This window comes from Podarcis tiliguerta (genome assembly GCF_965153285.1).
Source record: "Podarcis tiliguerta genome assembly, chromosome: 16".
Classification (NCBI taxonomy): domain Eukaryota; kingdom Metazoa; phylum Chordata; class Lepidosauria; order Squamata; family Lacertidae; genus Podarcis; species Podarcis tiliguerta.
This window is the reverse complement of record NC_139549.1, coordinates 18,770,562-18,786,857: the sequence shown is the minus strand read 5'-3', so window position 1 is coordinate 18,786,857 and position 16,296 is coordinate 18,770,562. Positions and strand designations below refer to the sequence as shown.

The following is a 16,296-nucleotide window of genomic DNA, read 5'->3' as shown; positions in this document are numbered from 1 at the left end:
TTTTCTGTATCTTTTCCCCCCACCTCCAGGCCTGGCTGAGGGGAAAAACAGGACGTTGAAAGTACTTCCCATCCCAGCTCCACAACAAATGTCCCGCAAAGCACCACACTATGCACACATTCCCATGAACATATTCTTTCTTTGTAATTAAGTACGAGACTCCCATAAATAAGGGCAGTCTCAGACACACACTTTCAATGAAGAAGGCTGCCTCACTCATCTACAAGCTGGGTAGTCCGGATGGCTGAACCAACGCATTCAAATAACCTGTCAGAGCCAAGGAGAATCAAATAAACGTTAGCTGAGGACGCTCCCTGGAGAGAAACACACGGGTACTGCAGGCAAACTTTCAGCATCTATCTCCATTCACATTCATAACAAGGTCACTGATGAAAAGCCACTGTTTCTACGATATATCCATTTTTAATAAATCGTTTCCTTCCTCCCCCAGTTCAGGGTCCAGAAACATTCAACCACGCATTCTATACTATGGGAAACATTCAAATATTTCTATAAAATCAACCGTTCGTCGGATTTCCACTAGACCACTTTTGTTTTACTTAGGGGAAGGATGGCTACCAAAGGGGGCGGACTTGGGTTGCATGAAAAGGCAGCCATAATCCTCAGGGCATAAGACCACGTTCTCTCCCACCAGAAATAATTCCTGACACCTTGGCAAATGGGTGTCAGACAGCTAGCCATCCCACGAACAATGAGGACAGACCATTTGGGAATGGGCTAGATCCTTGGCCAGGATAAGGAGATGATTACTTGGCCAGGAAGCCAGGAACTTGTAAACTGTTCTTTTTTTTAGGTGTAAGGTGGAGATCACGGAAGCGGGTGGGAGGCCGACCTGATGCTCAGGTTTCAGCTCCAGACCCTCCCAAAGTGTGATGAAATTGTGATGTATCCATGATGTAGTTTTAGGGGTGTTGCAGGTAGTTTTGTAGGAACTGATAAAAGTTGGAACGCGCTTTGGTTTGGGGCTTTTTCCTGCTCGTTTGTTGCGTTAGGCGGGGAAGTCCTGTTGCAACAGTTTCTTTAAGAAAGATCAAGCCTGCTGGCTGCTGTTTTGCTCCGATATTCCTGGCTGGTGTCTTTGTTTGATAAAGTGTGTCCAAAGATGTACTGGAACAACGGAAAGGTAGACAACTTCCTGTTTTGTCCAAAGAGGTATGTAAATTAAACATTGTGTGAGAGATACCTCTGTTTAATGCTAGGTCTTTCTTGCGAACACTCCATAGTACTGCCCTTTTCAAACAGAAGAGAAAAATGAAGAGCAAATCTTACCGGTGCTGCAAATTTTCTGGAAAGACACTGTCTTGGATGCTTTGCTAACAGGGTTCTCTACTTTGCAAGTGAAGTTCAAATCATTGCCTTCTAAACTGTGCCTGACGACAAGAGATCTCCCGGTGGATTCACTCATGCTGGCTGGGGCCCAGCTGAACATCGCATCATCTTCCCAGCTGCCTGCAGAGCAGTTCAGCTGCAGAGTTCCATTCCCACCACGATAACCTTTTGGGTCACAGACAATCTCCAGGTCAGCCTCCAATAAATGCTCTGAACAGGAAAGGGAGAGAGACATGGTATACAAAAGGGCAATAATCAGCAGAAAGGCAAATGAGGCAGTTGCAAATAAATGGAAAGGAAGAAAAAACAGCAGCAAAAGCATAAGAAAAGTTTTTTATTTAGAACGGAGATAAGAAACAAAATATGAGAGATTATTTCCTTCCCTACAGACTCCCTTGAAGATCAGTAGAGACTCTATATGTACTTCCATTTCCTTCAAACATTGTGTGTTTGTGTGTGTGTGTGTGGCCCAGGATGGGGCATTCTTTGAACTGGACCCTGAGCTATGGAATTCTCTCCCTACCTGGCACCTTCATTATATAATTTTTCTATCATATGCTCAACACACCCCTCTTTACCTTGGCCTCTGACACCTCATATGTATTTCGGGCCCATCCTACATTTAAATTGTTTTACTTGATTTTAAAACCTTGTAATCTGCCCTGGGCCTTATGGTAAAGGGCAGGAAATAAATACAATATAATATGCCTGGCAGAGTGGGAATTCTATGCCAAAATATCCCACACTGTGGTGTTCATCCCTTGTTGTGGAAAGGGGTGAAAGTGGTGTGATGGAGCCATTCTAGCTCTTGTGGGGGGCACCATCACCTCAAAAACCTGCTAGGCCACAGCTGATAATGAGACATAATCTTGAGATCTTAGTAGTGGGGATGGGCCATGGTGGGGTTTTTTGTGGGGGGTCTGGATAGAGTGCCATAGTGTGTTGTATGAAGTACCATTTTAATTCTCCTTGCAGGCCTCATCTGTGCAGAAGGGCCCTGGTGTGGATGCAGGCCCAGAATTATTTTCACAGGGTCAGGGACTGAAGGAGAGATGCTCTATTATCATTTGTGACTCTATGTGAAAGCCAGTTCAAGGCTTAAGATGCTTCAATCAGAGCCCCATCCTGGGTGCCTGAAGTGTTTAGAATACTTACTATACACCCTCAGGGAAAAGATCTCAATTATTGGATCTTTGTCTTCAGCTATCCAGATATGTGCTTTGTATGTGCCAGAATCCTCTTGACTTAGATTAATGATTTGTAACCTCTTGCAGTCCTTAGAGACACTCAGCCGCCCTCTATATGCTAAAAGTTGGTCAACGAGTTCACATCTCTCTTCTGGATCCTTTCGTGGAATCGCTACCACAAAAATTGGAAAAGCTTGCTTTTCCTTAACCCAGGAAATCTTTTTAAATTGTTCTGAAGTGTTCAGCAGGAAAGTTGCAGATCGTCCCAGAATTCCTTTCATATTCACAGCATTTTCTTCACCAGAGGAACCTGTATGGTCCAGGAAATGAAGGAAGAAACTGTCAAGAAACATTGAAAGCTGCCTTATGTCAATTCAGAGCATTGGTCCATCTAGCTTAATTTTGTCCACACTGACAGGCAGCGGCTCTCTGGGCTTTCAGCTAGGAAGGGCGGGAGCCTTTATTTTTTGTTCACATTCAACCAAGGGTCAAACCGTGAAGATGTTGCAGTGTCACCTATCCTCTAAGGGCAGGTGCACACCATCCATTTAAAGCACATCCAACACACCTCTAAAGCACATGGCTTCTCCCCAAAGAATTCTTGAGGCTGTAGAATGTTAAAGGTGCCGGGAGTTATAGTTCTGTGAGAGGAAACTACAGTCCCCAGAATTATTTGGATAATCCATGTGCTTTAAATAGATGGTGTGGAGCTGCCCAAAGTCTTCCAAAAGCAATTCTAGTTTTCAGGGCTGGGTTCTGAAGAGAATAACAAAATGGTGCCCCCGCCCTGTTCCATGGACTGGTGACTGGTGCTCCCAGAGCAAAGCTGGAGAGTGTTTGTGACCCCTCTTGGGTTGCCCTTGTGCCATCAGTAGTGGAGCCAGGGGAGAGCCTGCAGCTTCTCCTTCCCTCAGGTGGCCCCTCCAGTATGTGACCTCTCTGAAGCTGGACTTGGGCCAGACTAAAATTCCTGGCCCAAATTGAAGCAAAAGATGGCCGTTCACAGCAATGCAGCCAGAGCATTTGGGGGGCCTGTGCTAGGAGGGCAGTTAAGTCTATAGCCAAGCCAGACCCTGTATGAAGGAAGTCTTGCTCTCCTCCACTATTGATGGCACAAAGAAGAATTAACAAGGACACATTTCCTCTCTCTCTCTCCCAAAAACGCCAATCATACAGGTTGGCCAAAGCAGTTTCTGTGCCAAAACTGGGGCTAAACCCCAACTGAGATGGATCTCAAAAATAAGTTTCCTCCAAGAGTGCCTGGATCTGGTCCACAACCCCCTGCTCAAGAACCTTGGCCAAGAAGGGAGATTGTTGACAGGCCGGTAATTACTTAAGATTTTTCGAATCCAGAAATGGTTTCTTGAGGAGTGTTTCCATACCCTCCTTCCATACCCTCCAACATTTCTCTGATGAAAATAGAGACGTCCCATTCCATAATGATAATTTTACTATTTATACCCTACACATCTTATTGGCACTCTGGGCAGCTTCCAATATATATAAAAACACAATAAAACATTAAATATTAAAAAAAAGACACCTTCCCTATTCAGGATTGCCTTCAGACGGCTCTGGGGTTGGATAACTTCATAACCTCCAACATTTATCGAATGAAAATAGGGATATCCCAAGGAAAAGTGGAGCATTTTGGGGTCAAATCAGAAACCGAGATGGCTCTAAATCAGGGATGTCCCTGGAAAACATTCTCGCAGGCAGTGACTAACTCCTCTTGCAGAAAGGCATTAACCACTTCCTTAGCCCAGCCAGCTGCCTCCTTCCTGCTTGTTTTTATCAGATGCACACACAATTAATTAATGATTGCTCTATACACACACAAATCAATTAATTAATCACCCCGCTTCCTCCCCGAGGAGGTGAGGCTGGCACAACAATACACAGGTCTGAAAAACATTTAAAAGCAATCAAATCTCTTTACACAGCAGAATCATTTCAAGGTTGCTGGGTTGTATCTCGGTGATGAGTGCCTAGAGGAACAGGAAGGTTTTCTGGTTCTGCCTGGATATTCCATAATAGTGAAGGACTGGCACATTTCAGCAAGGAGGTCATAGCATCAAAGGGCAGCTGCTACCAAGAAGACCCTGTTCACTGGAAAGCACAGAACAGGCAGCACTCAGTAGCACCACCACCAACAACAACAGGGCCTCCCCCTGCCAATTGCACAACCCAATATAACCATAGTTACACATGGCCCTGTGACGGTGGAATGTGTGTGTGGCAAGATCTGCAACTTCCTTCCCAGAATTGTAAAGTAGGAAGGGATCCCAAGAGTCGTCTACTCCCACCTCCTGCACATATTCATTAATCTTAAGTCCTTCAGACTTTTAATGGAGAAAGCCCTGGGTTTTGGATAATTCTGGTTTAAATGAGGACCATGCCTCTCTCTTTTTAGTGTAATTTTTATTAAGTTTTCTATTTTAAAATTTAAAATATTCATTAAACAACCTTAAAAGGTCAGTGACTTTCCTTCTTCTCTTTCCATGGCTCAATTTGCATATCATAAATCCCTGCATATTTTACATAAACTAAACCATTCAGTATTCCATTAATACACCCATCAAAACATTATTATAATTATTATTATCATTATTTTATTTATTTATACCTTGCCCATCAGGCTGGGTTTCCCCAGCCACTCTGGGTGGCTCCCAACAGAATTAAAAGCACAATAGAACTTCAAACATTAAAAACTTCTCCATACAGGGCTGACTTCAGATGTCTTCTAAAAGGCAGATAGTTGTTTATTTCCTTGACATCTGATGGGAGGGTGTTCCACAGGGTGGGCGCCACTACCGAGAAGGCCCTCTGTTTACACAGTTGAATTTATCTTAATGCTGCCAACTAATGAGGACCATGTCTTCCACATGATAGGTGACAAACGAGGATAGCCTGAAAACATTTTTGCCAATTTTTGCCGTTGGGAATCACCTTAAACTTATTTACATACCAGGAATGCCTCCTTCATGATCTCACAGCTGACACCCCACCCACCCACCTTTGTGGCCATCACCAACAGTGGAGGCTCACTCTTCATGCGTGGAGCGAAGGGGACTGTACCCCAGAAACCTGCCACAATAAACTAGGGGTGGGGTCTTTAAGGTGCCACCACCAAACACTTTGTAGTTTTGGAGCTGAGGAGTTGAGGAAGGACCTTCAAGTAACCAAGACGGTATCTATCAAGCATGGTCTTCCTTTTCAGATAGGGGGTGGGGGTTGCATACAGAACTTACCAGCTGGTAGCGCAAGTAGCCCCAGAATGAAAAATACCTTGCATAGTATCATTTCGGCTTTGCTCTGCTGTTTCTTTACTGCCTGTTTCCTGCCATCAAGGCTCCGTGTAAGTCATATGAAACCGAAAGTGTGTGCGTGTTCTCTAAAAATCACCACCTCGACCAGAGACAAAAATAAGCTGCCTTATATGGAACCTGATAGTCTTCACCAGAGGAAACAAAACTCTGGACTATGGGCCCAGATTAGGCCCCACCCCAGATGTCCCCTTTTGGCCCATGAGGCTTGCCTATCTCCTGGTGTCCAGTGAGGTCAGGTGCGAGACAGGTAAAAGCCATGGCATCAAATACAATAGAAAGAAAGAATTAGGACCTTTGGCATGAATGGGGCACCTTTTGAAATTGGCAGCCTGGGCGGCGACAGAGGAAGGCACCAAATTCAAAAAGTGCTGAATTCCAGCCAAGGTTGCAAAGGCAAAATTAGGAGTACACTTTGAGGGCCCTCCTTTCTCTTCCTTTGCAGCAGAAGCAGTAGCAGGGCTTTAAATCACCTGATGTCAGATGATTGACAGGGAGGTGGCCAACCCACCTATCAAAATGGCTTGCAGAGGGTTGGCCTTTAGTTCCCGACCTCTGAAACGACATGGGCTGGCGAGGGCTCTCCGGGGTTTCAGACAAAGGACTCTCCCAGCCCCATCTGGAGATGCTGGGGATTGAACCAGGGACCTTCTGATGTTTTATCTGTGGGTCAAAAGGTCATGTTGGAGATGGCAGGATCATTATATTAGAGCAGCGGTTGCCAAACTGGACTCCGCAGAAGAAGAGTTTGGATTTGATATCCCGCTTTATCACTCCCCTTCAGGAGTCTCAAAGCGGCTAACATTCTCCTTTCCCTTCCTCCCCCACAACAAACACTCTGTGAGGTGAGTGGGGCTGAGAGACTTCAGAGAAGTGTGACTAGCCCAAGGTCACCCAGCAGCTGCATGTGGAGGAGCGGAGACGCGAACCCGGTTCCCCAGATTACGAATCCACCGCTCTTAACCACTACACCACACTTGGTGCTCCACAAAGCATCTTCAAATGAGCCTGTGGCATAAGGGTGAGACTCAGTGGCAGACCTGCATTTGGGGGACCCTGAAGCTCAAACTGCCATGTGAGGGCCTTCACAACTAGCAATAAGGTTTGGCTAACCACTGTTATCTTCTTGAATGGGGTTGTTCCATGACTGATCACCACACCTCTACAATGTCTGTGCTACTGACTCAAGCTTTGGGGTTGTTGAAATGTATACAACAACAAAAATAATCAAGCTGACTCAAATCAATGTGACTCAAATTAGGTCTCCTGGACCCAAATTTCTTAAGCAATGTGCACTAAAGTTGCTTTTGGGGCCCCTGTGGGATTAGGGGCCCAGACATTTAAGCTTCCTTAGTTTCATAGTAGATCTGCCCCTGCCGATGACAGTGCTCCATGACAAATTTCTTTCCTGAAAAGTTCTCTGCGACTCGAAAAGTTTGGGAACTGCTGCATTAGTGGATATTGATTGCAAAAATGTTCACAGGTGTTGCCTGTGCATTTTTCTCCTAGCTTCCTGGATATTTGTCCACCTCCGGTGAAATCCTAGCTGACCCACTCCAAACTAGTGTCCTGTGATGGGTGACTGATCCCTATCCTGCACCCATCAGTGCTAACCCCAAATATCTCCTGTCTGATGCAAAAGGGCCTAGCGGGACCAACCTGTGGTAACTCCCTCCTCTAGGTCAGGAGGGCAAGCAATATATTTGGCATCTTCATGGTCCATCCCTGTGTAAGGGATGAGTCAACTGCAGCTCCCCTGCCCCGCTTCCGGGGTTTCAGAGGGAAGGGAACTGGCTCCTCGTACAGGCAGTGGCCTGTGATGTGTTCCAAGTATGGGTCCCGGGACCACCAGATGGTGTCTGATACCATCAACTCACTCATGAATTTGGTGTAGGGTTTTACCCGCACTGCAGGCTATCAGGAGGGGCTTGTTGTTAAGGTCCCAGCCTCCTAAGGCTCCGCTGAGGAGGGCATGGATGAAGACTCTCTATGTCTGCTGGGGAGGGGAGTGTATTTGCCTATTTTACATTCCCTGGTTTCCTTCATGGCTGTTTTCCTGTTCTTGAACGGGATGGTGATGTCTCCCATTATGACTTTCTTCTGGTCCTCAAGGCGGATGACAATGTCAGGTCTCAGTTGGCTTCCTGTGTTGGGTGCTACACTTGATACTGGCCAATAGGCAGAGAAGTGGACTGTTTGGAAAGGATCTGGGACTCCATTACTCTCCGAGAGCGCATGAATGCTGCAAAGAGCTCACCAGCACATCAGCACAATTCTCAGTTCCACAAAATATACTCCAACCACATTTCTCTTTCCCGTGCACATTTGCAGCAAATTTTCCACACCATTGGGGTGGCTAAGAACACACTATACCTTTCAAGGACATATATTCAAGCATATACTCAGAGACACACAGCAGCACCCACAACATGAACCTTTATCACCCTGGCCTCAGGACATGCGTCAGGAAGCTGTTTTGCTTAATTTTGGACCAGCTTGATCTTGGATCTTCTTTGTGTTCCTCTTAATAAGATGTGGGTGATTTCTTGAATGCTTGAACATACAGCACCTTTCTTGAACACACAGCACATTCAAAGCACATACTATTATTATTATTAATCATAATAGCGTTTATGGTATATACCGCCCTATACCTGGAGGTCTCAGGGCGGTTCACAGAACAAATCAGAATATAAAACCACAAAATATATAATCAAAATGAAAACAACAACCCAATAACACCCCCTCCAAAAACCCCCACATTTTAAAAGGGCATAAAAAGGTAAAGGTACCCCTGCCCGTACGGGCCAGTCTTGACAGACTCTAGGGTTGTGCGCCCATCTCACTCAAAGAGGCCGAGGGCCAGCGCTGTCCGAAGACACTTCCGGGTCACGTGGCCAGCGTGACATCGCTGTTCTGGCGAGCCAGAGCCGCACACGGAAACGCCGTTTACCTTCCCGCTAGTAAGCGGTCCCTATTTATCTACTTGCACCCAAGGGTGCTTTCGAACTGCTAGGCTGGCAGGCGCTGGGACCGAACAGCGGGAGCGCACCCCGCCGCGGGGATTCGAACCGCCGACCTTACGATCGGCAAGCCCTAGGCGCTGAGGCTTTAACCCACAGCGCCACCCGCGTCCCTGCCTGTTACGTGCGGGGAAACCCGTGTGGGGTTCTTCTCTGTGTAAAGTCTTCAAGCCGTGCCTGCACAAGCCTGACAAATCTGCCCCATTGCCTTTCCCTCGTCAAAATTTTCGGTATCTTTTCCCCCCACCTCCAGGCCTGGCTGAGGGGAAAAAGAGGACGTTGAAAGTACTTCCCATCCCAGCTCCACAACAAATGTCCCACAAAGCACCACACTATGCACACATTCCCATGAACATATTCTTTCTTTGTAATTAAATATGAGACTCCCATAAATAAGGGCAGTCTCAGACACACACTTTCAATGAAGAAGGCTGACTCACTCATCTACAAGCTGGGTAGTCCGGATGGCTGAACCAACGCATTCAAATAACCAGTCAAAGCCAAGGAGAACCAAATAAATGTTAGCTGAGGACGCTCCCTGGAGAGAAACACACGGGTACTGCAGGCAAACTTTCAGCATCTATCTCCATTCACATTCATAACAAGGTGACTGATGAAAAGCCACTGTTTCTACGATATATCCATTTTTAATAAATCGTTTCCTTCCTCCCCCAGTTCAGGGTCCAGAAACATTCAACCACGCATTCTATACTATGGGAAACATTCAAATATTTCTATAAAATCAACCGTTCGTCGGATTTCCACTAGACCACTTTTTTTTTACTTAGAGGAAGGATGGCTACCAAAGGGGGGGGGGGGGGACTTGGGTTGCATGAAAAGGCAGCCATAATCCTCAGGGCATAAAACCACGTTCTCTCCCACCAGAAATAATTCCTGACACCTTGGCAAATGGGTGTCAGATAGCTAGCCATCCCACGAACTATGATGACAGACCATTTGGGAATGGGCTAGATCCTTGGCCAGGATAAGGAGATGATTACTTGGCCAGGAAGCCAGGAACTTGTAAACTGTTCTTTTTCCCAGTACTTAATAGGTGTAAGGTGGAGATCACGGAAGCGGGTGGGAAGCTGACCTGAAGCTCAGGTTTCAGCTCCAGACCCTCCCAAAGTGTGATGAAATTGTGATGTATCCATGATGTAGTTTTAGGGGTGTTGCAGGTAGTTTTGTAGGAACTGATAAAAGTTGGAACGCGCTTTGGTTTGGGGCTTTTTCCTGCTCCTTTGTTGCGTTAGGGGGGGAAGTCCTGTGGCAACAGTTTCTTTAAGAAAGATCAAGCCTGCTGGCTGCTGTTTTGCTCCGATATTCCTGGCTGGTGTCTTTGTTTGATAAAGTGTGTCCAAAGATGTACTGGAACAACAGAAAGGTAGACAACTTCCTGTTTTGTCCAAAGAGGTATGTAAATTTAACATTGTGTGAGAGATACCCATGTTTAATGCTAGGTCTTTCTTGCGAACACTCCATAGTACTGCCCTTTTCAAACAGAAGCTTTGGTTTTGGGTGTACAGATAGAAAAGCTGCTAGGAAGAGTAAACACTTACAACTAAGAAAACAAACACAGAAGCTAAGATGTAATAATCGGAAAATAACAAAGTGCAAGAATTTTGGAATCAATGTTTGATTATTTTTTATTTTTTTCTGATGATTACTTATGTTACATAGTTTTAAAAACCAATAAAGCATTCAAAATTTTTTTTGCAGAGAAAGTTGGGGGGGGGGAGTTTAAGTACTTATATTCACAATGTTAAGTAAATAAACCAGAAAATAACACTTGCAACTGTAAGTTTCTTATTTTTCCTTCTTTCAATAATTTCAATGGTGGGGGGGGGAATGACAAGAAATTTTCTGTTCCGGGTACCACCTGACCTTGCTATGCCACTGGCTGTATGAGAGAACAAATTGGTAGGTTTCTGTTGTGTGTGTGTGTGTGCATATAGTACCCTAAAGTCAGAAGACAAGTACTTTCATTTGCTTTCTAGCAAATGCCCTCTACTGGCTTGAGGGTAACTCCATGAAACCCAATGGGACTGATTTCTGAGTAGACCTGCATCCGATTCAGAATTCTCATATGGGAACACTTTTGATTCTGGCTCTGCCTATCATCTGAACTCTGGCTCCACCCATCACCAGAATTCAGCCCCTGCTAGGCTACCCAGAAGGCAAATTGAAGAAAAGAGGTTGTCTATCTTTGGTGTAAAGATTCGAACAATTCATTGTTTATGCTGTGCATTGACACCCACAAACCACAATGCTAAGTGTTGGCCTTTGTGTATTAGATTGTTATAGAAAGGGGGTCAGATTGTACCCATGCATCCCTTCCAGGCTTACATGAAGCTAGAATGTGTAAAAGAAAAACAGAACCCCAAAGCAAACCATTTCCTTTGTTAAGATAATGGCCTTAGATACATACCCATCATCAGCACCTTTAAAAAGTTATCTCTGTTGCCATAGAGACAAATGGTAGGGTCTTTTTCCACCTCACCTAGCTGGCTGCCATGTCATCAAAGGACAGAACAATAGGCCAAGCAGGGCTGTGTTTGGGTGAGTTTTGGCTGATCCTGGAAGCTGCACACACAAAGGCATGTCTGCTCTGTGCTGGACCCAAATCTGTGATTTGGGGTGTTGTAAACAGGGGCTTCCCTGGGAACCCAGTGAGGAAACAAAATCAATGGGAATGCAGATGCTTTGAGCCTCTCCATCCTATGCTCAGGCTGTATTTACGTAACCCAGTCAGCCAGTGGCAGCCTCCTCCATCTCTCATCCAACCATTACCACCACCAGAATATCTCAGTGCAGCTTACAACTTCCCCCAAACTTGGGTCCTGCAGAAGTTTTGCACCTCAGCTCCCATCAGCCCCAGTGTACAGTGCTGGGGCTGTTGGGAGTTGTAGTCCAAAATTCTGCAGCTCACCAGGTTGGGGAAAGCTACAGAACCGCATAGGACAGCACCACGTAGCACCAAAGAAGCATATCATGTGCATAGCTCAGTGAAACAAAAGAAGTGTGCTTATGTTTTTAAATTATTTAATATTTTCTTCATAGAACACAATTTTTAAAGCAAGCATATTACAGAGGCAGCCAGGAAGCAAAGGCACAGTAGTTACAAGCCGTATCTGCTCAGGGTATTTCAAGGCATGGATCCTGCTGTGGATCTTAAGAGATAAGGATTGCATAGCACCAAAGCGAGTAGATCCCTACCCCCAGACGCTGGTCTCTCTCTTTTCTGTCCCACACACTGGGCTGAATTTGAGCAGGGTCTCTATACTGGCCCATAGAATCTCCTGTAAGCTTCTTGGATGCCAATGTGGTCGGCCAGCTCGTCGCAGTCGGGGTTCAGCTCACAAACCTCTCGCAGGGGCTCCAGGGGGTCTGGGGTTGGGGCAGCACGAGCGTTGTAGAACCTGCCAGGGAGCAGAAGCCATGGTTGAAGCACTTAGCAGCCATTTTGGGGCTATATGAAAAGGTTCTCAGTATGCCAAAGGATATCCACGTATACAAAACTTTAACTTAGCAAGATACACATTTCTTAATGCAAAAATCCCCATTAAAAATCTTCAACGTTCATTGTAAAATTTCTCCTAATTTTGCCCAGTATACATTTTTGCAAAACATTTGCTAAAACCTAATGTAATGACTATGCACACTTTTCCCCTAGTATATGCATTTTGTATACATTACACCACACTCGAGAACTCCCTGCCTATTTTGACTTCAGGCAGGTACCTCCACTGCTCTCTCTTCAGTGCCTGCCACAAACATTTTTCTTCGGGGAAGCCTCTCCAGTTAAGTAGAACGTTGACATGTTTTTTAATTTGTTTTTTAGCTTATCATAGATTTTACATTGTTTTGAATAGCTGGATTTAACTATTTTTTATTGGTAATTTTATTGTTTTTATTTGTTTGATAAGCTGCTTTGAGGGTTTTTCCCCCCTTAAAAGCAAGCAGCCTATAAATTCTAATTAATTCATTAACTAATTGGCTGGAGGACTGCATTGCAAAATTTGAAGAAGTGCGCATTTCAAAAGACAGCTGTGTTTCAGAAAGTAGGTCCACTTTTAAGCACAAATGGAAATACATTTCTTCCCCTCCACTAGATGCCAGGGTGGGGGCTGGAGATTTTGCATTAATTGCAAGGTTACACTTTCCCCCCAGAGGAGTGAATAGGAACAATTATGTCAGAGAAAGCAAAGAGCTGCAAGGTGAGCAGGCACTGTAGGGATAGGAGCTAAATCTACCCCTTGTTCCATTTCCCACCATTTAGTCCTCCCCTGCAATCTGCATAGCCTCACCCCTTCATTTGCATACTCTTCCCAGGGGTTCTGTTTCTCTTGTCACACTGGAATGCAGATTTGATGCATCCAGCCAATCCTTGCAGCAGAGAGAGTAACAGCCGCTTTACAGAGCTCTGTGCTGACATTATCTGGGTCCAATGTTATCTGGGTCCAAACATTCTCTGTCCAATGTTTGGGACCTCATGGAGGCATCTTCAAAGCCATTAGGGAGCCCACCCCCACCCCAGATTTCTAGCTCATGACAAGTTGCGCATTTATCTTTACCTGTTATAGTTCCTCTTGTGTCTCTTCACTACTTGAGCACTGACGCGCCTGGAGACAAAAACTGCAAGAGGAAAAGTCACATATTTTATCAACAGCGCTGCCCCACCCCTCGACAGGAGGAGTTTCCCTATTTGCCTCCTCTCTGCTATCAGTAGGGCTTGTGGCTCAGGAGCAAAACCAAGGATCCTGACAGTCTCTGTTTTCATTTTGAAAAGCAACATGTTTCTAGCCCTCATTGTGGAGCAGAAAGGGAAAAGAGAGATTTCCATACTTTTAGAAACATAAGAAGCTGCTGTGGCCCATCTAGCTCAGTATTGTCTACACCAGAGCTTTCCAAACTTTTCAAGTTAGGGACACACTTTTTGGATATGCAACATTTCACGACAGAGTAATTCAGTTTTACTAGCAAAATTGAGGTTAAACAAACCCCTTTCCAGCCGTGGAAGGAGTGCGGGGAGTGTTTGTGCGACACACTGCAGCCGACACACTAACGTGTCGCGACACACAGTTTGGAAAGCTCTGGTCTACACTGGTAAGCAGTGGCTCTCCAGGGCTTTTGATAGCCTCCCCCACCCAGCTCTAGTTGAAGATGTGGGCAATTGAATATGAGACCTTCTGCATGCAAAACACATCACCGCTCAGCTACAGCTCTCCTGCATTCCCTCTATCCCCCCTCAAATTTTCCAAGTTTGCAAACCTAGGTCACATCTCCAGATATAAGTCTCTTCGAAGCAATTATCTAAAAATAAAAATAATAAAAAAGCAAGAAAGGAATAAAAGTGGAGATAAACTGACCTTCAGAGCTGGGTGAGTCGTTGGCACTGTTGGAGGGGGCAGAGTCATCTGGAAAAGGAGAAGAAGGGCAACTGGAGTGAGCAAAAGGCTACTTGCCCCTTGGCCAAGTGAGGAATCAGAGAACAGTTGTAATGCCTGTCACCCAAGGGCACGGCTTGGGCTTGAGCACTTCCTAAGAACCTCAGCTTTCAATGTAACAATGTCATACCCTTGTGACTGAGATAAGCTTGGTAAGTACAGAGGCAATGCCTGCTGAAACTGCAGCCAAGGGAAGGGCCAGGAATGATAGTAAAGGTAAAGGGACCTCTGACCATTAGGTCCAGTTGTGGCCGACTCTGGGGTTGCGGCGCTCATCTCGCTTTATTGGCTGAGGGAGCCAGCATACAGCTTCTGGGTCATGTGGCCAGCATGACTAAGCTGCTTCTGGCAAACCAGAGCAGCACACGGAAACGCCGTTTACCTTCCCACCAGAGCGGTACCTATTTATCTATTTGCACTTTGACGTGCTTTTGAACTGCTAGGTTGACAGGAGCTGGGACCGAGCAACGGGAGCTCACCCCATTGTGGGGATTTGAACCGCCAACCTTCTGATCGGCAAATCCTAGGATCTGTGGTTTAACCCACAGCGCCACCCGCGTCCCCTGGAATAATAGTAACCTTTATCTATTTCATTTATACCCTACCGTTCCTCCAAAGAGCTTGAGGTGGTGTACACACTTCTGCCCAACAACCCTGTGAGGTAGGTTAGGCTGAGAGGCAGTGGCTGACCCAAAGTCACCCAGGGGGCTTCATGGCTGAGTGGGGATTTGAACCCTGATTTCCCAGGTCCTAGTCCGACACTCTAAACGCTACACCACCACTGGCATGGAGGGGGGTGGGGGGCAGAGAAACGGTGGGTCACCTTTGAAGGCAGAAATGAATCTGAAGTGATGTTGGCATCTCTGGGTCCTGAAGGTTATTCTTTTTGTTTAAAAAGCTGGCACATCCTGGAAATACCCACAATCTTAAAACTGTGATTTCTTGTCTAAATATTTAGCTTTGCTCACATGTAGGTGCGTTGAGAAGACTGGACTTTGATGGCACCTGCAACCCCATCTGCGGCCACATAGAGAATCATAACCCAGAGATGGTTTGGCCACTTACCTGCTTGGCAAAGGCAGAGCGCGGCCACTGCCAGGAAGCTCACCAGAATCAACTTGTTCATCTTGATTGATGCTGTTTGCTAGTGGGGAGATGTTCTCTAAAGGTCTGGAGATGCTTGCTTGCTTCCTCCAGTTGCTTCTTGCAGTGCCCTTCCCGGGTCTCTGCTCCTGATTTATACTGTTCTGGCAGCCCCCAGCCCCCCCAGCCCACTTGGCAGGAGGGACAGCCCACAGGACCTCTTCCTTCCTCCTCGCTCCAACCTCAGAAGGGGCAGGAAGCCAGGTCTATTTTGGAACCCATCTGCTGGGCAGGAAGGCTGCCAAGTCCAAGCAGTAATTGTGGTTTGGGGGGCAAGGACATCATCTGGAGAAGGCAAGCTCACTGGCCTGCAAGGAAGGGGCGGGGCAGGGTGGACGCCACAGTCAGACTGGTAAGCCATGATGCTTTTGCAGCACTGGGAGTTGGGGTGTTTTGGGGACCCAAAGCTCAGGAAGGAAGGAAGGCAGCTACCTAGATTTCAAGCTGTTGGGTGGCTCAGGTTTCAAATCAAAGCAGACTGGGGACGCAATATATATTGGAAAGCATATTTGAAACACATTTAAAGCACATGACTCCCCTCCAAATAATCCTGGGAAGTGTAGTATCCTCCCTCATAGAGTTACCATTTCCAGCACCTATAATAAGCTACATAACCCAGGATTCTTTGGGGGAAGTCAGCCTGGATAGCTCAGTTGGTTAGAACGCAGTGCTGATAGCACCTAGGTTGCAGGTTTGATTCCCGTAAGGGACAGCCGCATATTCCTGAATTGCAGGGAGTTGGACTAGATGATCCTTGGGGTCTTGTCCAATTCTAAAATTCTATGCTTCTGTGTGCTTTATGCTGAATAAGCTTTAATGC

The 16,296-nt window shown here is 46.0% G+C and overlaps 1 protein-coding gene and 1 long non-coding RNA gene across 2 annotated transcripts; both read right to left on the bottom strand.

The window, feature by feature from the left end:
• Nucleotides 1–1,294: 1,294 nt before the first annotated feature.
• Nucleotides 1,295–5,915, bottom strand: LOC310666512. The gene is made up of 3 exons (XR_014505938.1): nt 5,789–5,915; nt 2,506–2,847; nt 1,295–1,560 (listed from the first exon to the last, which is right to left on the bottom strand). It is a non-coding gene; the product is annotated as an uncharacterized lncRNA (long non-coding RNA).
• A 5,996-nt stretch (nt 5,916–11,911) lies between these two features.
• Nucleotides 11,912–15,577, bottom strand: BGLAP (bone gamma-carboxyglutamate protein). The gene is made up of 4 exons (XM_083417434.1): nt 15,399–15,577; nt 14,256–14,303; nt 13,461–13,521; nt 11,912–12,305 (listed from the first exon to the last, which is right to left on the bottom strand). The coding sequence occupies exons 1-4, from the start codon at nt 15,457–15,459 to the stop codon at nt 12,164–12,166; spliced, it is 312 nt and encodes a 103-aa protein (XP_083273560.1). The 5' UTR covers nt 15,460–15,577; the 3' UTR covers nt 11,912–12,163.
• Nucleotides 15,578–16,296: the final 719 nt, after the last annotated feature.

Bases quoted from the DNA above. Each gene is read 5' to 3' on its own strand.
- BGLAP (XM_083417434.1), bottom strand. From the start codon at position 15,459: ATGAACAAGTTGATTCTGGTGAGCTTCCTGGCAGTGGCCGCGCTCTGC. The intron at 13,522-14,255 runs GTCAGTTTATCT...TTCCTCTTGCAG, and splicing joins CGACTCACCCAGCTCTGAAG to TTTTTGTCTCCAGGCGCGTC. The intron at 12,306-13,460 runs GTAAAGATAAAT...GCTCCCTGGCAG, and splicing joins CACAAGAGGAACTATAACAG to GTTCTACAACGCTCGTGCTG.